The sequence below is a fragment of the Hyaena hyaena genome, unplaced genomic scaffold (assembly GCF_003009895.1).
Source record: "Hyaena hyaena isolate Hyena2069 unplaced genomic scaffold, ASM300989v1 scaffold_331, whole genome shotgun sequence".
Lineage (NCBI taxonomy): Eukaryota > Metazoa > Chordata > Mammalia > Carnivora > Hyaenidae > Hyaena > Hyaena hyaena.
This window is the reverse complement of record NW_024080965.1, coordinates 266,846-294,006: the sequence shown is the minus strand read 5'-3', so window position 1 is coordinate 294,006 and position 27,161 is coordinate 266,846. Positions and strand designations below refer to the sequence as shown.

At 36.5% G+C, this 27,161-nt stretch overlaps 1 protein-coding gene across 5 annotated transcripts in view; it reads left to right on the top strand.

Moving 5' to 3' along the window:
- The window catches only part of BTRC (beta-transducin repeat containing E3 ubiquitin protein ligase), a 175,426-nt gene that overhangs the window by 93,093 nt on the left and 55,172 nt on the right, over window positions 1-27,161 (top strand). For 3 of the 5 annotated variants that reach the window (XM_039249239.1, XM_039249237.1, XM_039249242.1), the window contains 2 exons: window positions 2,537-2,614; window positions 17,896-17,985. In XM_039249239.1, the coding sequence (XP_039105170.1) occupies window positions 2,537-2,614; window positions 17,896-17,985 (168 nt within the window). The remainder of the gene's footprint in view (window positions 1-2,536; window positions 2,615-17,895; window positions 17,986-27,161) is intronic. The other 2 variants (XM_039249240.1, XM_039249238.1) reach the window with 1 other exon arrangement.

Sequence of the window (27,161 nt, the reverse complement as noted above, 5' to 3'; positions counted from 1 at the left end):
TGGGGTTTGAACTCACAAACCATGAGATCATGACCTGAGCCAAAATCAAGAGTCAGACCAGCTAAGCCACACAAGTGCCCCAATACTTTCTTTTTTAAAAAGTTAAATACTCAAGTCGATCTTACGGGTTCAATGTTGGCCTTTCCCCTCCTTTCCTTATCTTACCGTGGCATATATTGCTAGTTTCCTTATTTGGAATGCTTTATAGTCATTAACTCAGCTGTATCTCTCTAATTTTTTGGTAGATAGACTACATTACTTGTTTTTCAAAATGGGGGAGAAAAAGCAGTTAGAATTCTGAACTTATTGAGTCTCTCCCTTGCTTGTAGCATAGCATGTTTTTTTTTCTTCTTTGTCTTAACTTTAGGAACCATTACCATAAAGTGGTCATCACAAATATAAAATATCAAGCTAAATATCATAAGAAATTTCTGCCCCAAAGGAACACCTTACAGTACTTGTCTGTCACGCCAACTACATGTAATGCACAGGGCACACAGATTGTAGCCATAGAGGTGGCAAGGGGCTTAAAATGACACTATCTATATGCTGCTTATCCTTTAATATCTTTTAAAATATAATATTTGATACAAACCAAAAAATGAACATCTAAGTTTGAAATACAGTTATGAGCCTATACTCTACTGATAATTTCATACTTGTATGAAAGTTTTCAGGTAAACTCATGTTCGAAATAATTTCTAGATCTAAAAATAGCTCCCCAGTTAGAATGTGTTGGATATATGTAATGTAATGAGTATTTTAAACTTGCAAATATGAAAATATTAACACTATAAATGTAGTTGTGGAAAGTAGTCCCTAAATAATATGTATTCACATTTTCTGTATTTGGCCTTGCAGATCATGACTTACATGTGTTGATTACCGTATTTTTTTCAATTGTTTTGTATTGTGGTAAAATACGTATAACAAAATTAATCATCTTAGCCATTTTTCAGTCGTATTAAATACATTCATAGTGTTTTGCACCCATCACTCCCCTCTGTCTCCATAATTCTCCATCTTGTAAAACTGAAATTCTATACCCCTTAAATAATAACTCCCCACCCCACTTCTCCCGTCCCCTGGCAACCACCATTCCGCTTTCTCTGGGATTTTGACCACTCTGTCTCATATAAGTGGAATCATACAGTATTTTTCTTTTTGTGACTGACTCACGTTGCTTAGCATAATATCCTCAAGGTTTGTCCATGTAGCAATTTCCTTCCTTTTTGAGGCTGAACACTATTCCATTGATGTATGGAATACACCACATTTTCTTCATCCCTTCCATCAGTCAGTGGACACTTGAATTGCTTCTACCTTTTAGCTATTGTGGATAATGCTGCTATGAACATGAATGTACAAATATCTCTTTGAGACTCTACTTTCTATTCTTTTGAGTATATACCCAGAAGTGGAATTGTTGGATCATATGATAATTCTGTTATTAATTTTTGAGGAACTACCATACTGTTTTCCACAGCAGCTGTTTCTACATTCTCACAAACAGTTTGCACGAGAGTTCCAGTTTCTCGGCAACCTTGCCAATATATATTTTGTTATTGTCTGTTGTTGATAGTAGCCTTCTTGATGAATGTGATGAGGTATCTACTCATAGGTTTTTAAATTTACATTCTGAAATGATTAGTGACGTTGGTCATCTTTTCATGTGCTTATTGGCCATTTGTACCTTCTTTAGAGAAATGTCTATGCAAGTCCTTTGTGCGTTTGTAAGTTGGGTTGTTAGGGTTTTTTGTTTGTTTAGTTTACAACTTCTCTATATATTCTGGATATTAATCCTTTATCAGATACATGATTTGCAAATATATTCTCCCATTCTGTGGGGTCCTGCTTTATAATTCTGATGATATTTAGAATTCTGAACTTGCTTTCAATTGGATTGTTGTTTTTCCCCTTCTTCTTAAGTATTTAAAAATCTCATTGACATTTATGGTCTTCTGGCTGATATTTGAGATGACTGTGGTAAGAGTGGACTCTAATCCTAAACCATTGATGAAATGATGTTGTTTTGAGCTAAGTACTATGTTATTTTTAATAAAAGAAAATCAGATCTGAAGAAGAGAAAGAACTATTTTTTTAGGATCCATACTTTGAGAATTTGTAGTGACCAAACATTTACTATAGTGTAAAACTAATTATTTAAGAGAAGGTAATAATCATGATTAAGTTGTTATCAGCTAAGTATAAACTGGAGTTTTCTCCTGTCCAATGTCAACCTGCTTTTTCAGAGAGCAATAAACTAGATTTTCTGATGAATGTGATCTGCTGGGCAGTGCTTAAATATAAATGGAATACTTTCCACCTAGGTCCCTACTTACATTTATTTATATACATGGGCATATGTTTTCCTTTACATAAGTGTATGTCTATATGTATATAAATCTTCAAATGAATAAATGCATAAATATACACAGTATTCTAGCTTACAGAATTAGAAATGTAATTCAGTTTACTCCCACAGAATAAGATTGAAGATAATGAGAACTGAATTAAAGCTTACTTTCTTTCACAGAATTCCTCAGAGAGAGAAGACTGTAATAATGGCGAACCCCCTAGGAAGATAATACCAGAGAAGAATTCACTTAGACAGGTATGAAATTCAGTCTGTCTTAAAATAAAAAGCTACAAACGACAAAACAAAAGACAGGAAACCCTCAATTTGCCATTCATTAAGCACCAGAGCTTAAATTAAGAGTACTTTGAAGTTGGTCTGGCTATAGCCATCAATTTCAGTCAGGTAACAGTGTTCTCCCAATCACTTAAAAATATCCTAGGTGTACAAGTACAGGACAGGTTGATTGCTTACGTATAGTGAAAACAACATCAAAGAAAAGTCTTCTTGTTCAGGAGAATAACGTGAAATGCTTCTTAAGTGCAGATGGTAGAATAGTTGGCTTTAAATCTTACTCTCTTACTGAGATTCTTAATACACTAAAAAAAAAAAAAAATTAACAATTAAAAGGGATCTGCCCCTAGAGAAGTTAGCTCCTTTTAGTCTGAGCAGTATTTGCCCTTTCCTAAAAGTAAAGGCCATTATTGTTAACGTAAAAAAAACTTTTACTCCTCACTGTGCTCCCACTCCCCAAAGGTAATACATTTTATTTTGAAAGTTAATTCCTTGGTGCTCTCTTTTTTAAAATAAAATGTCGTGGGGTGCCTTGGTGGCTCAGTCGGTTGAGTGGTTGCTCAGGTCGTGATCTCATGGTTTGTGAGTTTGAGCCCTGCATTGGGCTCTGTGCTGACAGCTCAGAGCCTGGAGCCTGCTTCGGATTCTGTGCCTTCCTCTCTCTCTGCCCCCCTCCGCTGCTTGCACTCTGTCTCTCTCTGTCTCTCAAAAATAAATAAACGTTAAAAGAATATTTTTTAATTAAAATGTCCAAAAACATTTGATCAAAAAATTTACTCTTCTCACTGTCTGTAGCAACAACCTCTAACATCTTCTATCACCATCACCCACTGGCAACAAAACCAAGTTCTTACAGTGTTGCCAGAGAATAGATATACCACCTATTAACTTTTAATATAAAGTTGGATAAGATGAGCGCCAGCAGTAGTAAAAATAATATTAATTTACTTGCGTTATGGCATTATCCTAGGAAAAAGGAGAAGAGGTGTAATATTTGTTGAGAGCCCATCATAATCCTGCTACTTGTTTCATTCCATCCTCACAATCCCCCTGCAAAGTTTCTAGATAGGGCCTCTGATTTATAGATGAAAGAAATGGAGGCTTAGAGAGGTTAGAGGACTTACTTATTAGCTAGTCAGTGGTTTAAAACCCAGATTTCAACGTTGCCCGAGTGTTTCTACTTTTGCCTTCTTATTCCAGTTTGTATGGGTTTGTTTGTTTTTTTTTAATGTTTATTTTATTTTTGAGAGAGAGCATGAGCAGGGCAGGGGCAGAGAGAGAGGGAGACACAGAATCTGAAGCAGGGTCCAGACTCAGCTGTCAGCACAGAGCCCGAAACAGGGCTCGAACCCATGAATTGTGAGATCATGACCTGAGCCGAAGTCGAATGCTTAACCAACTGAGCCTCCCAGGCACCCCTGTATACAGTGTTAATTTAGGGAAAAAGTACTTGAAACTATGATATACTCATTTTTTATTTATGTTAAAGATTGGGGGATGAGCACTTTTAGTTTGTTATAAAAATTATTGTTTAGTAAGTAGAATTGAATCCATTCAGGAAGCTTTGTAAAAAACCCAATGATCAGTAATTGGTATTCTGCAGTTACAATTTTAACTATTTGGAGACAAACACCTGATCTATAAATCGAAGTAAATAGAGCAATATTGAGTAAGGTAAATTTAGATGTGGAAACAGTCTTCCCACTATACAGAAACAACTGTCAGAAAACAATGACACAACAAAAAGTTTTGGCAACTTTATTTAAGCTAACAAACGAATTTTCACTCTGCAAAGTTATAAATTAATTTTAATAGGCTGATCCAGATGGTCCATTTGGAAAATGGATAGGCTGATCTGTTGAAAATTAAACTAAATTTATCTCTCTCATACTTCAAACTGAAGCAAGAGAGAGAATCGTGCCTATTAAGTCCAGCACATACAGATGGACCAGCAGGTCACACATGGGACTAATCTGATTCATTTTAAAAATAAATGCATACATTATTGAATCATTTTCTACTTGCAAGATCTGTTGTGTGCAGTATTTGAAAGAGATTTGATGTGGCTTTTTCATTGCTTTTTAGCAGGTTTGCTTCACCCTCTCCACTTTAATATAAAAACCATCTTGTTTTTTTTTTGTTTTTGCTCCTACTGCTCCACAATGATTTTTCTAATATCTGTCATTCAGTGTTGAGATCCAGGCTCTGGAGATTAATTAGGTCATGAGGGTTTTTTTCCCCTCCTGTCTTTGTAAAGGTTTTTTTTTTTTTTCCCCTCTATTCTCTTTATGAAGAGCATGAACTCAGTGTTCTTGGAAAGAGAAATGGCCTTTAGAAACTGGGAAGTAGGAGATCCTCTTGGGGCCATCTGAATCTTTTAGCTTCTGGGTGTTTTAACAGCCCCATGAATGCAGATTTGTAAATTTATTGCAGTGCCATCTGGTTTTTTGCTTGAACCAGATTACTGTTGGCTTGTGTCTGTCTATTGTGGTGGTCACTCCCTAGGAGCTTGCCCTCTCAATCTTAGGGAAGAGTGATGAATAGCAGGGGTCAATAGAAGAGGGTCACAGGGCAGCTGTCCGGGACTGCCCTGAACTTGATTACCCCACTGCTGTTTTTTTAAATGTAGGACATAATATAGAAGCTGTTTAAACTCCCCCTTTTCTCTGTTGCATGACAATAATGAAGTGCCATTTGCTCCCCCTCCCCACTTTAGTCAAGTTATATAGATAAAAAGATGTCAGAGCTGCTTTTTACCTAGCGTTGATGGAAGTAGGATTTGCAGCATATAAACCAATCCCTTGAGATTCTTTTGCGGATATTTCTAATGGGATTTCAGGAACTCTTTCACTTTTTATTTTTGAATTCTTGGTTACATTCTAACAAGTTTAGTATTGTTTTAAACTGATTTTATAGTTTACATATGCTATTCTAAAGTACAGTTTCGCAGGTGTTGATAGACTGTGACCACTGCGTGTTAACTTTGAGTTGTTTAATCCCTGGAGGAGCTGAAAGAAGGGTTATCACTACAATTCATACAGACTTTTAAAGGATAATCAGGGAATATTATGAACAGCTTTAAGCCACAATTTTGGCAACTTAGATGAAATGGACAAATTCCTTGAAAAATAAAACTTACTGAAACCACTGCAAGGTGAAACCAAATTTGACTAGCCTGATGTCTGTTGAAGAAATCAGATTATCCAAAGGCCCTCATAGGGTTTCAGTGGTGAATTCTATGAAACCTTGAAGGAATAAATAACCCACTCTTAGACAAACTCAGATGAAGGCAAGAACACTTCCGGACTTGTATTCTGAGGCCACCATTACCATGATTCCAAAACCTGACAAAGACATTAGTGAAAAAAGAAAATACTGAGGGAGAAAGTCAGGAGACACTAGTCCCTGCATCACCAAGCCATTTTGTGTACCTGCTTTTCCATTTCATGTCCAATACTAGAAGGCAGGAAAGTTGGTGGGCAAAGAAAAGTAATGTATCGTTTTAATTTTCTAAGTTTCAGAATAATCTCCTCTATCTGTGTTAAGTGAAGTGTGAACTTTTATATAAAGAATGTACAAAGTGGCTACAATTTTTCTTTCTACTTTTATTCCTCAGATGTGAAGTCAAGGAAACCAGAGCGACTGTTTTCATAGTGTTTATTCATATCTGCAAACAAGGGCAAAGGCCTGGGAGGAGACATGAAAGTACTCATTACTTTTTGAAAATGTAGCCTTACAACATGCAACTCCTTCTTTGCTTCACATTGGTGCTAATAGGATCTGTCAGCCCTGCCTTTCTCTGTAATTGAGTAAATTGTGACCTCTGTCTAATCCTTCCCCCATCCCCCATTCCCTTTGTGTGTGTGTCCACTTACCATCCTGAGAACGTGGGCAGTGATAAATAAAGCATTGAGTAGAGCTCTCTCAACTCTTTGAAAGCAGCATGATGCCAGCCCTCTAGTTATATTTCTTTAAGTGTTTACGTTTTTCTGTATTCTTTCTCTTGTGTAGCTGGAACCCTGGGGATGCAAAGCCATGAGAGAGGCCAAGAAGCTAACAAAGTAGCTGTCTCCCTTGTTAGCTTGTTCCTTTATTCTTTAAAAACAAGATAAAAACCATCTGGCTCAGGGCATTACATTTTCCTCCCCCATGCACCTCTATAGATGGAGACTTCACCTGCAGTGAGGGTTTACATTGATTAGGGAGGGAGCAGTAATTCAAGCTTCCATCCTCTTCAAGGATACTTTGCAGTCTTTTAAAGGTGCTGACCCACTGAGTTAAACTGTCAAGGGAGGATAAAAAAGTATCTTCATCCCAGGAGGTAACAGCTGCCAGGTTTTCAACACCTTGCACGCTGCTGGAAAAATGTCACAATTGTCAGCTGAAAGAAAAATGACTGTGTTGTCATCTTCTGTTAATGACTGGGCCTTATAAAGGGAACCACATAAGCCTTTTAGAAGGAATAAGTAGCTGTTTTCCTTTCCTTCCCCCCATGCTCCCAAATTCCTATGTTGATCTAAACAGTACCTTGGAGTAGATCCATAAAAAACAGTGGTGAAGAACTTCAACAGCCCCGTATAAGCATGGAGGTCTAACTGGCACGGCTCCTTTATACAGTTGGATGAGTAGGAGGAAAAAGCACATCACTGAAACAGAAAATGACATTATATTGTGTATTAACAAAACAACAACAACAACAAAAAGTCATTCATAAGCCAGTGAACTGAGAGAAAACACACTGTATTTCTGCTCTTTAGAGGACAATTTGTTTTCAAGCAGCATCCAGATGGGTAAATACCACGACATTTCTTTTTTTCAAGAGAGCCCCTTCTTTTCTTCCTTAAAAAAAAAGAAAAACTAAAACTAAAAAATACCTCACCGAATTTACTTCCTTTTATAGCTCTGTATTGTTTGTATATGATGGCATTCCCTTCTTTCTGATTTGATTGATGAGGGAGAAGGTTTAATGAAGTCCCTGATATTAGCCAGGCAAGTTTTTTTTCCTATTTGTTTTAGGTTAGTCATTTTAATTGTATTGAGTAATTAGAAGGTACACACAGCCAGGGGAGCTTTGTTCTGATAATTGCTCAAGAAAACCCATTCCCTATCTGCCTTTGCTTTGTGTTAAGACATTTCTCCCTCTAGTGGCAATAGTAAGCACTTTGACTTGGCAGTAGGCAAGGTGTAATTGCAATATGACAAACTATGCTTAAGGGACTATCTTGTAAATACTTTAGTTTGGAGTTTGGCGTTATTTCATTATATGTGTGTGCCTTTTTTCCCTTATGAAACTTCCTACCTCTTCCCCCCCCCCGCCCCCCCTCCCGCCAAAGTGCTTTGGGCTTTGGATGGAAAAATATTGCCTGAGATGTTTATTAAAAAAAAAAAAAAATCACAGTGCATCCTGGGTAATGTTTTGCAGCTTGACTTAATTTTAGTCATCTGTTTTAATTACCTATTTATAAAAATGCTTTTGCATTTGTAGACATTATTTAATACTTTGGAAGAAGCACCTCATTTGAAATAAATAAATAAATTGTACTTATTTTAAATAGTCCATGTAAAAGATCTTAAAGGTAATTAATGTAGGTCTCTTAAGTAAGACAAAAGTGATCTTTCCAAGTCTGATGAAGTGATTTGTTTATTTAACTTCCCACTTCGGCTGAATCCTTCAGAGTCTAATAACTTTTTTAAAAAACATGGTTTGGCAATTTGTGTCTAGCTACAAAAACCCTTCTTCCAAAAGAAGCAATTTAATAACCGGCTTTCTTAAAATTACTTTGAGGAAGGAAGACTGTATAGGGGGTTGGTGTTTTGTTTTATTTTTATTTCAGGGTAATCATTCTTTGATAAATTGTGTAATCATTGACTTAGAAAAAATATTATTGAACTCCTGGGTTGCAATGACCATAAAAAGTGTATTTTCATATAGAGACTTGAGATATTGTGAATAAATTATAAAGGAAACAGCTTATATGCTGGTCAAAGCCCATATGGACCCAATTCATTTTGTTTCAGTGCTTAATGTGGATGTACCATAAAAAAAAAAAAAAGATGATGATGAGGGGAGCCTATTGTGCCCTTTTGTAGGAGTCTTTTAAAAATCTGCCCTAAGAGTACTTTTTGAGGAGATCAGATACAGCATTGCATCCATTGAGCGAGATTGGATAGCATCAGTGTGGCATTTTTAAAGCCCAGTTCCAGCTTCCCTTCCCTAGATGTCGCCTTGTAGTTTGCTTTTTCTATCCCATATTCTTGCTGGGAACTTGATTTGATGTTATCATATATCTGAATGTCCCTGTATCCCCCCACCCCCACTCCATACTGCCCCCCAATCACTAGCCATTTTCATTATACTATATCTTGTTTTGCTATAGGGCTGTTGAACAGATTTCTTAAGCAGCTTTTTGCAAGGTTAAAAGAATGCAGCCTGGTAACAAGTTTGTGTCATTTTAAATATATACCTTCTAGTAAATAAGGAGAAGTCTGGCAATCAATCCCTTTTAGTGTGTTATATGTTTCACCTGACAACTAAACCTTCTATTGATTAGCCATTACTTTGTTAGATAATCCTATGTCATTGAATCCATTGTAAAAAATTAAACTCTTTAAAATGTTTTACCCTAGCAGCACTGTGAAAATTGAAAACTTGTTCAGAATTACAGCCTGCTTTCACAAAGAAGGTAGTTTTCAGCCAGGCATCTTACTGGTTTATGCTTATGTGCTTTATATGCAATATAAAAACGTATTAAAGTACTCCAACGCAAAACTCTCTGCCTCTGGTTCAGCAGTGAAGCTACCTTTCCGAATGTTGCACGGGGACAGAGCATATCTTGCCAGTGGCAATTATACTCACTAGTTTAATTCTAGCCTGAAAGAGTCTTAGTAAAATATTGAATGTAAAGTACTGAATTTTTTGGCCTTTTTATTCTAGGGTGATCTTAGGACTGTGATAAATTTTAGTTTACTAATCTATGTGACTTCCTTGGGAAGTAAACAAGATCATATACCCATTTTACAGATGGAATGTCTAGAAAATAAAAGCTTATGCATAGCCTTACTCTAGAAACTCCTGCAGGTCTAGAACTGGTTTCTTGAATCTATCTAATGTTCCCCTGAGTGTCTTCTATCTATTTCTGAGGGGAAAAGGAATTTTATAACCTACCGTAACTATTTTTCCCCCAGAAAATAGCATATTTTTATTAATTAACTGTGTAAACCTTTAGTCCTTTTTCCTCTAAAATATTAACTGTATACTTTTACATTTTTATTGAAATAAATTTTTCACACAGTGAACTGCGTAGATATTGTGTAAGTCAGTGAGTTTATGATAAGTCTATCATACCCTCATCAAGCTATAGAACATTTTCATTACTCGAGAAAGCTTCCTGGGTCTCCTTTCCAACCAGTTTTCCCATCACCATTGAATCAAAAATTGATCAGCTTACCCTCCTAGGTTAGTTTCACCTTTTCTAGAATTTCATGTAATAGAATCCTAGATTTTTAGGGTCTGTTTTTCACTCAGTGTAATTTTATGAGATCCATCTATACCACTGTGTGTATCAGAAGTTTATTTTCTTTTATGGTATAGTGTTATCTGTTGAATACATACATTATAGTTTGTTTTCTATTCTTCTTTTGATGGACACCTAAGCTACTTGCATTTTTATAAATGAAGTTGCTATGGATGTTCTTATATAAAGCTTTTTTTGGTGAGCCAGTGTTGAATACTTTTTGATGCGCTTATTAGCTATTCAGATTATTTTCTTTTGTGAAGTATCGGTTTAAGTTTTTTTGGCCATTAAAAAAATTGCATTGTCTGTCTTATTATTGAGTTCTAGAACTCAATTGTATCACTGCTGGCTCTGTGAGATATGTGTTCTGAATGTTTTCTCATAATATATGGCTTACTTATTCATGGTGTGTTTTGATGAAAAGTTTCTAATTTTTGAATGAAACCCAGTCAATCAGTCCTTACCCCCACGATTTGCTCATATTCAAGGTTTTCTTCTAGAAGGTCTCTAAGTTTTAGCTTTTACCCTTAAGTCTGCAATCCATCTCAGATTAATTCTTGTGAGTGCTGTGCATTATTTTACCCACACTTTTTTATTCAGTTCTTTTGACACCATTGTTGAAAAGACTCTTCTTTCCCCCACTGGATTCCGTGAATGCCTTTGTCAAAAATCAGTTGGCTGTACAAGTGTATTTTATTTCTTTTTTTTTTTTTTTGAGAGGGGGAGGGGCAGAGACAGAGGGAGAGACAAAATCCTAACCAGGCTCTGTGTTGTCAGCACAGAGCCTAATGTGGCACTCCATCTCATGAACCTTGAGATCATGACCTGAGCCAAAATCAAGAGTGTGATATTTAACCAACTGAGCAACCCAGGCGCCCCCAGTGTAGTCTATTTCTGCACCTCCTGGAAAAGAGGCTTCTGGGATGTAGAGCAAAGGGTAATAGCAGCTGAGGCATTGACCAACTCCTTCAAATCCACACAGAGGACAAGCTCAAAGTCCCGTTTCTTTTTAGAAGTGTCTATCCTTGCACCAACTACTACAGTGTCGTCGTCATTGTAGCTTTAGTAAGTCTTGATATCAAGTACTGTGAGTCTTCCATATTCTTTTTTTTTTAAATAAAAATTTTTTTAAATTTATTTTTGAGAAACAGAACACAAGTGGGGCAGGGGCAGAGAGAGAGAAACACAGAATCCGAAGCAGGTTCCAGGCCCTGAGCTGTCAGCATAGAGCCTGATGCAGGGCTCGAACGCATGAACTATGAGATCATGATCTGAACTGAAGTGGGATGCTCAGCCACTGAGCCACCCAGGTGCTCCGAGTCTTCCATATTCATAATTTAAGTATTATTTTGGCTATTACAGATACTTTGCATTTCTCTATAGATTTTAGAATCAACTTAGCAGTTTCTTTTAAGAAGTCTGTGGAGTTTTGATTGTATTTTATTAAAACTGTATATCCATTTGAGTAGAATTAACCTCACTGTTAATACTGAGTTTTCCAGTCTGTAAACATGGTGTATATCTCCATTTAATTATCTTTTGAAATTTTTCTGAACAATGTTTCTTAGTTTTTAGCTTACATTTCTTACTCAATTAGATTTAGTTCTAACTCTTTAATCTTTTTTTGGTGCTATTGTAAATTTTTTCATTCTCTAATTGTTTGCTGCTAGAAAATATAAATTGACTTTTGATTCTTGACCTTATTTCCCATTACTGGTGAGTAAAGACAGTTTTATTTCTTCTTTTCCAATGTATTTCCCTTTTGTTTCCTTTTTTTGCTTTATTTGAATGGCAGTGGCCCCCAATAAAATGTTGAATAGATGTGATAAGAACATCTTTGCCTTGTTCCCAATCTCAGAGGGACTGTATTTGGTCTTTTACTACTAAGTATGATGTAAGCTGACATTTTTTAAGATGCCCTTTATGGGATTAAGAAAGTTTATTTTATTTCTAATTTGCTGAGACTTTGGTTTGTTTTTGTTGTTGTTATTGTCATCAGGAATGGATGTTTAATTTTGTTGAATGCTCCCATCCACACTTATTCTGTTAATATGGTGAATTACATTAATTGAGTTTATTAAGACTTTTTGTGTCTGTATTCATGGGTGATATTGGCCTGTAGTTTTTTTTTCTAGTGTCTTCATCAGTTTTTGGTGTCAGGTTTATGCTGCCCTGATAAAATGAGATGAAAGCCTTCTCCTCCTCTGTTTTCTAAAAGTGTTTGTGTATGGTTCTGGTGTTATTTCTTCTGTATTATTTAATAGAATACACCAGTGAAACCATCTGGGTAGAAGTTTTCTTTGTGGGAGGATTTTTTAAGATTTATGTGGAATAATTTTTAATTACAGTTTCTATTTCTTTAATAGATACAGAGCTATCAGATTTTCTATTCTTACCGTGTCAATTTTGGTAATTTATGTCTTTCAAGAAATATACCCTATTCAACAGATTGTAAACTACTTATATTATTCCATATTGGATTAATGAAGTCCCATTTAAGCTGGCATCACTCCTCTCTGACGTATTTCCATCATTCCCTGCAAATCTCCAGGTTCATCTTGTATTTTCCCCATCCAGAAACCAGCCGTTTCTCCAGAGAGCTATGATTCTTTTTAGTGTAGAATGGTATCTAGAAGCCAAGATTTTACATCTGTGTTTATACATTTGAAAACCATGAATCCACATCAGTACCTTCAATTCCAATTCAGTACCATAGAGTTTGTTCTAGATCTCTCCCTTTTCATATTTATAATTCTCTTTTCTAATTGTGAGAAACCTGGTTTGAACTTTTTTTCTCTTTTAGCACTTTGAAAGTGTTATTTCTTGTCTTCTAGCCTTTGTTGTTTATAGTGAAGAGTCTGCCTTTATATTTTTGGCTCCCATGTATGAAGCATCCCTTTTTTCTTTGGCTGCTTTTAAAGTTTTGTCTTTATTACTGGTTTTCAGCAATTTTGACTATGTGCAGTTCTTATTATCTTTGTATTTAATTTTCCCAGAGTTTGCTGATCTTAGATCAGCAAGCCAATGGTCTCTACCAAATTTGAGAAATATTTGATCACTATCTTTATAACTTGTGTGCCCCATTCTCACATCTCTTCTGGGTTTCCAATTACACATATGTTAGATCATTGACACTTATCCCACAGGTAGCTGACACTCTGTTCATTTCTTTTTCTTTCAATGTTTCTATTCTTCAGTTTGGATAATTTCAGTTGATCGGTCTTTTTAATTCATTGGCCTTTCTTTCTGTCATCTCCAATCTGCTTTTAAGCCCATAAAGTACATTTTTAATTTTATATAATATACTTTTCAGTTGTAGAGTTCCTGTCTGGTTCATTTTGGGTTTTCATTTTTTCTGTTGAAGATTTCTATTCATTATGACTCTCTTTTATTTAAGATGTTGAACATTCATTATAGCTTCTGTAAAGACTTTATCTGCTGATTCCCATAGAAGATCATCTCAGGGTCATTTTCTATTCTTTTTTTTCCCTCTTAACTATGGGTTCCATTTATCTGCTTTTTCTCATGTCTAGCAATTTTTGATTATATTTTGGACATTGTAAATGATTCATTGTGATAACTGTTTTCTTTTATCTTCCGTTGATTACCTTACTGACTGATTATGTGACTTCATAGAGTCTTGGTTTCATGTTTGTTATGGCCGCTTTGTTTTGATTCTGCCCCTGGTCCTAAGATAGATCCCTTACTCCTTAGACTTACTGTTTATTCTCAATGTAGAGTCTTTCCAACTTTTCAGTGGAAAGTTTGAGATGCCTATCAAATTCCTCTAACTTAGTAGGAATCATATTCTAAACTATGTCTCCCCTCATGGGCAGCAGCTAGAATCTCTGCTTGGATCTTTCAGTCTTCTGTCATTTTCCATTGGAATCCTTAGAGGCTCCCATTCATGTATGTTGTTTAGAGATTAGCCATGGATTTGAGGGGAATTGTGCCTCCCCTATGGATCTGTTTTCTATGATTTCTCTTTTCAATCTCCAGCCACTGTGGCAGTGCTGAACTCCATCCATTGATATATCAAACCAATAGAGTGGTTTTCTATTTGAATTTTAGTCACCCTGCACCAGTAGATTAGTGAGTACCCTTAGGGGAAAAGCACATAAACATGGATGCTACATGGATGTTACCTGGTGTGATTCTCCTCTTTCAAGGTCATTCTACACCCTCCTCCCCCGCCCCGCCCCTTCCTGACTAGATCAGTCTCTGGTGCTTTTTTTTTTTTTTTTTTTTTCTCCATTTTTAGAGACAGAGCATGAGCGAGGGGCAGGGAGAGATAGAGAGAAACACACAGAATCCAAAGCAGGCTCCGGGCTCTGAGCTGTCAGCACAGAGCCTGACGTGAGGCTCCAACTCATGAACTGTGAGATCATGACCTTAGTCGAAGTCAGATGCTTAACCGACTGAGCCACCTAGGCACCCCTCTGGTGCTTTTTAGTAGTAATTTAAAAATATTTCCCCCCCATGGTTAATAATTGTTATCTTATAAGGGTTAATCCCACCTAAACATCTCTGTCATTATTGGAGCTTGAGCTCTGTGGTTTACAGTTTTTATGTTCAGTATATACTAGTTACTTCATAAAAGTCTTTTAAACACATAGGAAGTTTTATTTAAAAACTTTTATGTTGGGGGCGCCTGGGTGGCTTAGTTGGTTAAGCGTCCGACTTTCGCTTAGGTCATGATCTCGTGCTTCGTGGGTTCGAGCCCCGCGTCGGGCTCTGTGCTGACTGCCAGCTCAGAGCCTGGAGCCTGTTTCAGAGTCTGTATCTCCCTCTCTCTCTGACCCTCCCCTGCTCATGCTGTCTCTCTCTCTCTCTCTCTCCCCCCTAGAAATAAATAAAAAATAAAAAATAAAAACTTTTATGTTGTCTGTACATGACTAATGTTTGTGGTGTCAGTAGTTGGAAAGAAGTCCTGAATCCTGAGCCCAGAAGATACATGTATCAATAGCTGCTATACACTAAGGCCAAATGATCCAGTTTATTCCTTTGAAATATGTTGTGAAATAATTTCAGGTTACAAAATATAAGACCAAAAATGAGTAATTAAAATATCTTTGCATCCATTGCTGACATAAATAGGAGAAATCATAGCTCTTCCTCACAGAAAAAAATCCATTTATAAATGTGGAAGGAAAGAGGGAAATCACCCTCAGGAGAAAAGTCACCATCGGGGCACCTGGGTGGCTCAGATGGTTAAGTGTCCAACTCTTTGATTTCAGCTCAGGTCATGATCTCGCAGTTTGTGAGATCAAGCCCCCATCAGTCTCCATGCTGTCAGCTTGGGATTTTCTCTTTCCCTTTTTCTGGGTGTCTGGGTGGTTCAGTCAGTTAAGTGTCCAACTCTTGACTTCCTCCACTCAGGTCATGATCTCGCAGTTTGTGGGTTTGAGCCCCATGTTGGACTCTGCACTGACAGTGCAGAGCCTGTTTGGGATTCTCACTCTCCTCTCTCTTGTGTGCACATGTTCATGCTCTGTCTGTCTCTTTCAAAATGAATAACGTTAAAAAAATAAAAATAAATTTAAAAAAAATCACCATCAGAGCACTACAGTAAAAATTACCATAGGCAAGATCCACCAGTAGATGCTAAAATTAGCAGGCAGAAGTTGTACAGAAACAGTATATTTGCATCATCTCAGTATTTCCCCCAGTATATTTAGTAATTCCCAAAGGAAAAAGAATAAACTTAGAATGGAAAATTTGATCACAATCATAAAAGATAAGACTGAGAAACTCTCATAGATTAGAGGATACAAGGAGACATGATAACTAAGTTCAGTGTGGGATCTTAGGTCAGATCCTGAACAGAGGACTGCCTGGATGGCTCAGTTGGTTAAGTGTCTGACTCTTGGTTTTGTTTCAGATCATGATCTCATGGTTCATGAATTTGAGCCCTGCATCTGTTGAGCCTGCTTGGAATTCTTTCTCTTAATTTCTCACCACCCGTCTCCCCAACTCAAAATAAACTGGGGGGAAAAACAGATCCTGAACAATAGGATATTAGTGAGAAATGTAGTGAAACTAAAATTCTTTACATTGTACCACGTTAATTTACTTAATTTTGGTACATCTTCTGTGGTTACATAAGACATTAACATAAGAGGAAGCTGAGGACAAGGTATAGAGGAACTTATTTTTGCAACTACTCTGTAAATCTATAATTTTAAAAAATGGATTCTTTCATATTGTTGGCTATAAGAAATTTCCTGTGTCTTAATATTTTTCTCTTTAATTCCAACACATATTGTTCTCCAGCATAGTAGTTCTCAGAGAGTATTCCTAAACCAACAGCATTCATATCAACTGGGGATTTGTTATAAATGCAAATTCTCAGAAGCCTGGGGATGGGACCTAACAATCTGTGTTTTAACAAGTCCTCCAGATGATTCTGATGAATGCTCAAGTTTGAGAACCATGATTTGTACCATCAGTTAAAACTTAGACTACAAGAAAACATTGTTTTACTATATTGGCCAATTATTAATAATGTTTGCTTGCCATTTTTTCAAATTGTAAAATCCATGTAACATAGCATTTACCATCTTAATCATTTTTAAATATACGGTTCAGTGGATTAAATATATTCACATTATTATATAATTGTCACCACCATCCATCGCCATAACTCTTTTCATCTTGTAAAGTTGAAACTCTATACCAGCCTCTGGCAACCACTTTGTAGTATTTATCTTTTTGTAACTGGATTATTCCACCTACCATAATATCCTGAAGGTTCATCCATATTGTCCTATATATCAGATATCAGAATGTTCTTCCTTTTTTTCTTAAACTTTCTTTTAATGTTTGTTTATTTATTTTGAGAGAGAGAGAGAGCAGGGGAGGGGCCAAGAGAGAGGAAGAGAGAGACTCCCAAGTAGGATCCGTGCTGTCAACACAGAGCTGGATACAGAGCTCGATCTCATGAGCCATGAAATCATGATTTGAGGCAAAATGTCCAATGCCTAACTGAGCCACCCAGGTGCCCCAGAATGTCCTTCCTTTTTAAAGCTGAATCCTATTCCATTGATATATATGCCATGTTTTGCTTATCCCTTCATCTGTCATTGGACATTTGGGTTGCTTCCATGTGAATAATGCTGCTATGAGCATGGATGTAGAAATATCTTTTTAAGACTCTGCTTTCAATTCTTTTGGGTATACACCCAGAAGTGGCATTGTTGGATCATATGGTAATTCTAAATTTAATTTTTTGAGGAACCACTACCATGCTGTTTTCCATAGCAGCTATATCTTTTTACGTTCCCACCAGCAGTGCACGATGGTTCCAATTTCTCCACATCCTTGCCAACACTTATTGTCTTCTGTTTTGTAATAGTAACCATGTTAGTGGGTATGAAGTGGTATCACATTGTGGATTTGATTTTCATTTCTGAGATGATGAGCTTGTTGGCCACTTGTATTTCTTCAGAGAAATGTCCGTTCAAGTACTATGAACATTTTTGGATAGCCCTGTCAGCTTCCATACATAGAGATTTCTGCTGCTTACATACTTATTCATGAGTTCATCAGTGGCTCTTGTGGGCCCTCACTTTCTTTGCTTCCTGTTGTCTACCTTGTTTCTAGTTCCCATGAGTCTGGAATTGATACATAGGTCTGTTTGTATGTGGATTTTGAGAAATAGAACAAAATTTGAGAACTGTATATGGCAGCATTTTAATATTTAAACCTATTTCCAAAAAATTCTCATTACAGACTTACAACAGCTGTGCCAGACTCTGCTTAAACCAAGAAACAGTATGTCTAGCAAGCACTGCTATGAAGACTGAAAATTGTGTGGCCAAAGTAAGTAGTATTACTCATCAATATGCATTATACCACATCATGATGGTACGTTATCTGTAAACGTCTTCACACCATATTGCTATTAAAGATCATCACAGGATTCTATATTTAAAAAAAAATACAGGAGGCATCATTTTATCTGAAGATTGTAGGTTGGAGTCTCCATCTCTTCAGTTGCAAAAGAATTTTTTGATTATGCATTCTGGTCACACTTCAGTCTAATTCACATTTGTGACTTGACACTACTTATAGATTATTACAAATAAGATTCATGAAGGAAAATATACAATTACTTTTATAAGGTTGTTTATGGGTTTTAAATGTAATTAAGTATAGGGTAACCATTGCAAGGATTGTGAGATACACTATAGAAAATCCAATTATTATAGTGCTATTATTATTTGTTAAATGGCTAATGATAGAATTATTGCTTTTGGTGATTTTGGTCTGAGTACAAGTATGTTTTATCATGCATATGCTCTACCTTTTCTCGTGCATAAAACATGTGCATATCTACAGATACAAAATTAATCACACGTTAGAGATCTTTATGATCTAATAATTATGTTAACTATGGCTCAAATCTTTCAAGTATTTCTAATTACTTAGGAACTTTGACCTAAATTTAGATATCAGCCATTTTGATTATTCCAGGACTAAGTAAAATTCCATATGGACTCTGTTTCTAGACTTTCACTTTGCATATATGCAAAATTATTGCTTTAATAGCTATTCAGGGATTTGTCACTGTTACAACGTTTCCAGCTTTAACTAACTACTTTAGTTTAGTCTATCTTTAGTATACACTAAGGCTCTCAGTTACTTGCTGTTATTTGAACCAGAGCTGGTAATCAGGTAGTCTCAATGCTTTTCTAAAAGATCAAAGGACAGCAGCATTTTTTATTATTTTTATTTTGTTTCTTAAAACATGCAGTAGTCACTGGACCTACTTAATCAACTGAAATCTTATCATACCAACTATATACCCATTAGAAATGATCCATATAAGGAATGTCAGAATTTATTTAAAATTATAGTTTAAAAAGTGTCTCTTAGAGTGTCTTAGTAATTTGCTGTAAAATATGAAAATAATAAATTACATGTGTATATTTTTTCAGCCATTTAGTCACAACTAACAAGTGCTAATTGACCCTATTTTGTATCTGGCATTTGTACATTGAAATGGAGGACCAAAATTATTTGGGCCTCTAAAAATAACCTTTCTCCTTTTTGGCCACATTGCTCAGTTTCATCACAAGTGGGTGACTTCTGGCTAAACAAGGTAAAATCTTAGCATGAGCACCGATCCAAGGACAGGGTGACAATTTTAATGAGTTTCATTGAGAGCTGGCCAAGTGAGCATCTGTTCCTTTTGTTTTCTCCATACTTTGTAAGCCAGGATTTCTAAGCTGTATAGTCATGTTGGTGTGTGTCTGTATGATGTGTTTTGTTTTGTTTTTCTCCCACCCTGTACTTCAGTGGTGCATGGTTAGAAATCTTCTGGCATCTGGCACAATGGCATAATTTCTTCTGTGCTCTTGGGTGAGGAAATAAGTTTGCTCATTGCTGCTCATCTGTCTGTTTCCTTTGCTCCCAGATGGTGACCCTCTCATCCCACTCTTGCTTATTTTAACATTTTTCTGACACTTATATCCTTTCATCGTCTCCTTAAATACCCTAATTTAATAATGATTTCTATCATTTCCTAATGGAACCCACCTAACTTTCTGGTTCCTTTTGTTGGCCCACATCCTGGCTTCTGGTTCATTGCTTCAGATTTGAGCTGAATAATTAGTTGGTCAATGCCAAATAAAAATACGTGGCAAAAAGTATGTCTTTCTTGTAACAGCCTCCAGTAGGTACCAATAACATGAGAATAGGGAAAGAGTTTACCTTTTTCTATTTACATATGTTATATGTATCCCATGATTCTGTGCTGTTTCTGTTGGCCTCATTTATTGCTTGAACTTTGAAAGGTAATGACTTGCTATTATTTTTGTAGGTCTACAAGCTTGTCCTATTGCCTGCTCTTCACCTTTAGCCCTTAATTGAATAGTTTCACCCACTACAGTTGATATGGCTGCAGTGGTTTTTAACTTGGTACAGGTGTCTGTTGTTGATTCAGATAGTACTCCAGAGTGGCCTTGAATGTCCAACCATCTCCATGTGAGAGCACCTATAATATAGTGCTGTCAACCATGTTTTCCTCTAGCTCAAAGCAGCTAATTCTGATTAAGAGTGACTTTGAGTTGGGTGGAAATAGTCATTACTATTATTGAATATTGTTTATTATGAGTTTTAGAGAAGACATCAATACCAGTTATTCCCTGAAAAACAGCAAAGTTGTTATGTTCAGACCCTGTAGTACATAGTATGTGACTCTTCTTTGGCAGAAATCCCTTAAAACAAATGTTTTATAATAGGTCTACGAAAAAGGACCCATTCATCCTCTTTAGAATACAAGAAAACAAGACAGACTATAGCTAATCTAGGTTAATAATAATCTGAATCTCTAACTTGAAGAAATGAGACCTAGGAAAAGATTTAAAAATAAAAATGGGGTCATTTTATCAGTATAACTTAGTCTAAATAATATTTGGAGGCATTGAAATGTCTTTTATTTTCTTCCAAAGCCTTCCTTTCTTTCTAATTATAGCTCCGTAGTTCATGAGATTTGTTTGGAACATGATGAGCTCTGTATTTATTGTAGCTTTAAATGGACAGTCATTATTGACTGCCAACTTAGTCTTTAAAATCAATAATTACATTGTACCTAATTGTCAACCTTCATGATGGTTTTTAATTGGTAAAGAAAGCTAACTAGAAAAATGAAGAGCATTAATTTTTAATGTTATCTTGTTGGTGACTTTATATTTAAATATTACTTAAAATTTTGGTTTCAGGTTTTTCCTAATCTACTTTTTACACACACACTCTCGTGCGTGCGTGTGTGTACGTGCACGCGTGTGTGTCTGCATGCACAGAATTAAAATTGAGTTGTTTGAACACATCTACCTATTTCCTACCTAGGTGGGAGAAGTTCTGCCTCTTTATGTTTGGAAAATATAAATCTCTTCAGTAGTCCTTTGTAGATGTTCCGTATTGTAGTTGTTTGTTGTTACTGTTTTTTACTTGAGACTAATAATCTGTTTGCAACTGACTGAGACAGAAAAATGTGATGTTCCTTTCCACTCACTCCAGATTTTGATAGAAGACTTGTTTTATTTATTTCCAAAATTATATCCGCAGGAAACAAGCTGTTTAAATTCAGATTATGCTGAAGCAAAATGGTCCTGGTATGAGAAGCAACGTGCTGTTTTACGAGCACAGAGTCCCTTTTCTCATAACTGATTGATAGTAAATATTTTCCTGAAGAATTATTGCCAACCATGAACAGTGCAACTGTTTCACTTTTTTTCCGTGCTACTTGCTGTACCAGCCATTGTCGGTAATTAAGATCTACAATTCACAATGCAGACGTTTGCACTTCCTCTGGGTCTGCGCTATTTATAAGGCATTTCAGCTGTTCAGAGTTTCTTTTGAGTTTTAAACTACATGTTAACAGCCTTCTTTAAAATACTGTTCCACAAGTAGCATGTCAGATGGTCCATTCTTTGCACAGGCCTCTCTATTGGGTCTAAACATTAGCTTTGTGGAGAATATATTAACATTTAACCATATTGTTGAGGCCTGTAAGGTTGGAAAAATTCTGGAATATTAAGGTGTTACACATTAGGCATATTACTGTTTCAAAAGGGCAGGAATAAATTTCAGAAGTACTATTTTATCTTTCATTTTACAGATGTTCATATGATTTTAATGAGTGTTAATGGGAGCTATAGAGAGGTTCTGAGAATTACTAGTAAAGGGACATTTCCCAGCTCACTTTCAGATAATAATAGATTCAAGGACCATTGTTATAGTCAAGAGTGTGTGTGTTTGTCAGATTAAGGATGCAAGAATACACCTTGTAGATGTATGTGATATTTAGGAATACAGACACGGGACACCAAAATGGATCAGCAGATTGCACGTTTGTTGTATAATCACCTTCAGGAACCTTAAGTAACATATGCCATTGGAGAGGAAACTGTAAACAGGAATCCTGGTCTGTATGAATTTGGTAAAATTAAAAGTCATTTTTAACCATTTCAAGAGAGTTAATTTCAAAAGAAAAAAAAAAGTCCAGACCCCAGTGAGAATCTTCATGAAGTATGTATGCCCTTGAGTGAGAGAACTGCCTGCATAGTCTCCTTACTACCTGTACTCATTGCTAAACATACAGGAGAATGAAACAAGAAGCAGAAAGCTGTGAACAGAGTACGTGTAAAACTTTGCCATGAGTGGAGATGAGACTGGCTGTTAAAAGCCTGAAGTCAGCTGCGTTGATTCTGCATGTTGGATGCCAGCATCTTCCAGTTGAGCAGATCTGCAGAGAAAGTCACACATGAGTTTCAGTGCTGATTCTTGATGGGCCCTTGAAGCTAGAGCTTCAAAGCCTTTCCAAGGCAGGTTTATTGGCCAGAACCAAAAACTTTCTGTGGTTCTTTTGAACTACATTGTTTCTGTAAACTTATTTTCCTTACTGAACTCTTTATGAACCTTTTTTTAAGATAGCAGCATTGGTTCAACTGTTGGGAACCACTGGTATATCTGACCAAGGCACTTCAAGATGCTAGAACCTATTCACATTTCTATCTAGCCAGGGAGCTAATACGATTAAGCTTGTCTTTGTGGATTGGTCTAGATTAGCAGGAGATGAGCCCAGTCAGTGTTTTCCTCAGTGCAAAAGAAAAGGTTGGGAACGAGAGGGGTGAAGGAAGAAAGTTCTTCATCAAGAACTGACTGCAGTATTGCCTGCTGATGCATGTCGGATCACCCGCACCGAGAGATCACATGGCTTCTCCAAAAGTCAAACGATCAATTCGCCTCGTTTTGGCTCTGTACTTAATGCACAAACAGTGCGATCTGCGGGGCTGTAATTGCATTGTTAGGGCCAAGGAACAAGCCTGTGCCTTTTCAGCAGACAGCTGGCAGGGAGAGAGGCATGTTGTTAGGAAAGAGAGAGGCAAGGCAAATAAAATTACTGCTAACGCTCAGAGATCGGCAGGAGTCCTACTTGCCTAATCTTACCGGTGGGAGCAAGCGGCTGTTGTAATCCAATTATAGCAGCATAAGCAATTTGTTAGACACTCCGCATAATGTAACAATTTCCCAATAAACTCTGACTTGTAATAACGTCGGCAAGAGTCCGCATAAATCTGCCCGAATGGTGGGGGCTGGAGCGTTCGGCTGGGGGCTTGTAATTGGCGCCATCAGCACGTTTTGCGGAGTGCAGTATGGTGCAGTCTTTTAGTGCAGGAATTTTAAGGAGAAAAGCATGGCACACGTTTCTTAAAGAAAGAAAAGTGGCCATTAAAAGGGGAGCAGCAAGAAGGGCATACTCTTGCCTTCACATTACCTAGGAATCTTAGCGTAGAAAGAAAACAGGAGGAAGCCATGTTTCCTTCAGTACTAAAGTGGGGGAGGGGGAAGAGTGTGTGGATTAAATTCCTTTATTTAAAAGGCGTCAGTTTCCATTATTTATACCTGCTTTTTCCGGCCCCCCAATTGCTGTTCAGGCACCATTTAGCTAACATTTTTACAAAATTGTTCACAGCCAGCCAAGACTAAAAATGCCAAGTATAATCTGTTTTCTTCTTGAGTTTAGCATTTTCTTCACAACAGGAAAATATATTTTCTTTGTGCCCAAAATCTTTTAAAGATCTTATTTCATTGAATATCAAACCTTTCTGTAGAGTTCTGCCTTCCGCTTTAAGAAACCATCTCTTACTGAAGGGTTTAAAATCCAGCTTGTTTGCTTTGCTGGCTTTACTACATTGCTTATTTCCTATTCCGCAATATATTGTGAATGTCTGTGACGCTAAGATTAGGAATCTTTCTTGTTGAATGCTTCCATTGTACAAAAATGCAGTTATTCTTATTTAAAACTATACCTGTATGATCATTATGGAAATAATTTTGATTCCTGAGTCATAAAATTTCTCCTTGGGAAAAATATTTGTTGTGTGGAACAGAATAGAACCTCCATTATTTATTGATTGATTAGCATTTGTAGTCAAGGAATCGAGTTTATACAAGGTATAGGAGGTGAGGAGTGCTCATAGATTTGAATTAATAGACAGATTTTCATGCTACTGAGTGTGTATTAAATGTTATATACTTTCTTATGCCAGCCCAACTCTTCATTGTTGTTAATTTGTGTCAAAACAGAGCTTCTGAAATAAGAACAGGATTATTCAAAATATCATGTTGTTCTGGGTATTATTACAATAAATATTTACTTTCAGAATAAGCATTTCCTTCCACTGAAGCAACTGCTGCCTTGTTTGACTGGAGCTACATCAATAAACTGCAGTGCCTCTAATAAAGCCACTCAGTGTCTGGGTTTAACTAATGGCTGATTTTCATGGCTTTGACAGTGAGCTGTGTGCGTTATTTTCTCCTGATATTGTAAAAATAATGAGAGCAAATTAGAACAATCAGTTTACACAGATAGCTCCTGATTGGAGGCGATGGGCAATATGGCAGCAGGTAATCCATCTTCGGGCTCCTGTCACATTAACTTCAGTAGTGTGAAAAGATCAGGTGGGGTAAGCAGGGATCTTGCCCAATCAGAACACTGAAATTAATGAGAAGAGCATTGTTCTGTGATCAACCTTTTAATTAGCAAGATTGGAAACGCAGGGAGTGAGGAAGTCAGCACCACAGTTGCACAATGCCAGGCACAGTTCCTGAAAGGGGAAAGAAAAAAATTAAAAGCTGTGAGTTTTATATCATACTTTTCTTGCTGTGTACAGGCATTGTGTTTCCATTCTGGAGCTCATTTACATACTTTAGCATATATTGCCTACTTTCCAAAGTCACATCATAAGTACGGCTGATGTGTTCGTGATCTATAGGCTATAATTCTGTCAGGGGTCATTTAGGATTTTGATTACCAGTATACTTTCTTTGGCATTGCACATTGGGTTTTAACTTTTGATTTTTTTTTTTTAATTAAGCAAGCAAAGAATTTAAATTTTAAAAGGTCTGCTTTGTCTACTTTCCACCATTCAGCCCTTCCAATATATAGAGAGAGTTTTTCTTGCAAGTAGCATTAAGAGTTTTCTGGTCTGGAAAACTTTTGTCACTTTCAGTTGTTTGAAAGAGAAGTTCAGACCGGAAGCCAGGAAGCTATGGCATATTTAAATTGCGTTCCTTTCCTGATTCTGTTTATTAAGAAAATCACTGTTCCTGCTACCACCACCCCACCTTGCTGTGTGTGGACTTCTCAGTGTTGAGAGTGTTATTTCAATTTATATAATTAAGAATTGAATATCAATGAAGTATGGTGTTTATAGGAGGAGGAGGGGAATCTATGCAGCGACTGAGACTAAAGGCTGAGTCATCCATTTAAAGCTCAGTTACACTAAAATTGAAACCTTGTTAATTATCCCTATAATATTGGAAAATATGGTATAAAGCTGTGGAAGATATTAATGAGCTAGATTTTCTCTACCAAATCAGTGCCTGTTTTCTAGGCCTACTCTGACAGGCTTTAACTTTTGGGAAGGTATAAGGTTTTCAGTATTTTAATCTTTATGCTTTTAGTTGCTTACTGTGAAGGCAGAAATATAATGTAGGTTGTGTAAATGAATCCAGTTATCTTCCAAACATATATAAAATAAATGGGCTTTTTTATATTAACAATTAATTGACTTAGGCATTTATTTAAAGTACTAATACATATGGGCACGTCTGGGTGGCTCAGTCAGTTAAGCATCCAACTCTTGGGTTTCAGCTCAGGTCATGATCTCGCAGTTCATGTGTTTGGGCTTCACGCTGACAGTGCAGAGCCTGCTTAGGATTCTCTCTCTTTCCATCTCTCTGTGCCCTTCTCCTGCTCATTCTCTCTCTCAAAATAAATAAATAAACTTTAAAATAAAGTGCTAATACATAAGAGCCAGTTATCAGGTACCCTTCTGAGTACAGAATTCACAGTAAAGAGCCTATTGTATGAAATATTGAGGTTAAGTGTAACATGACCTTTCATCATCATAGTTAATAGGACTTTTTTCATAATATGTATAACTAATGGAGAGTCTAGCCTTGCAGCCCTGAGATATTTATAGAACGCAAGTCCCTGTTATAATAGCCCTATGCAAAAACCATAGAATAAAGGCACTTCATTACCCATCTCCCTTCTTCTCTCCGCAACACCCCCCCCCCCGAAATCTTTAGTGTAGCTTTTGGAATTCTGTCAGAAACCTGATTTTTGGTTTTGTTTTTTGTTTTTTGATTGATTGCTTTTCCTGAAAATATTCTTATTCAGTATTTTAGGATCAGTGACTTAATTACGAAATAGTTTCTAGAACTTCCCCCACCCCTACACATTCTTTAAGAGAATGATGATACTGTGGGCATATTAATGGGAATATTAAATTTTAAAGCCCACTTGTTAGAATTTTTCATGATATTTTTCTTTATTCCTTAATCTGGAAGAAAATTTTTTACTTACAGCTTTTATGGATTTTTGTGGCTGTTTATTCTTCTCTCTCCTAATTTGGCAGCTTCAGAAGCATGGGCTTATAAGCTGTCCAAGGATATGTTCTTAGTCATATGGTGTAAATAGATCACTTACACAGCTTGTGAAACCTGAGCTCTCCTTTTGAAGCTTTTAGTGCCCGTGAGCTGAGGATCCACACGTGTAAAATCTTATTCTTGTGTCATGACTCCAGCTTATAAGGCAAATGAGCTATGAATTTAAATGATTATTCTACTCATACCAACTTTGTACAAAATAAAATTGGTATTTTTCTCCTTTTTTCCTATGATTCTGGATTTCCATCTGACCTAGTGACCTTGCCAGTATTTGTTCTTGTTAGAGTTCTTTTCCAGTAAAGTTTGTTCTTCAAGATCAGTGTTAAAATAGACGAGGGCATTTTTGTTGTTGTTTATGTTAGTAATTACAGAAATGTCTAACTGGCTGAATGACCTAGAAACTCCTTTTTAGTTTCCTAACAGAGCTAGAATTACCAAGTCACCTTAAACTCTGCTAATTCCAAGTCTCATCAGTAGAGTTCACTGTAGAGAAACTTTCATTAGTCTAGTCCTTTGGCGTTCTCATGTGTGGG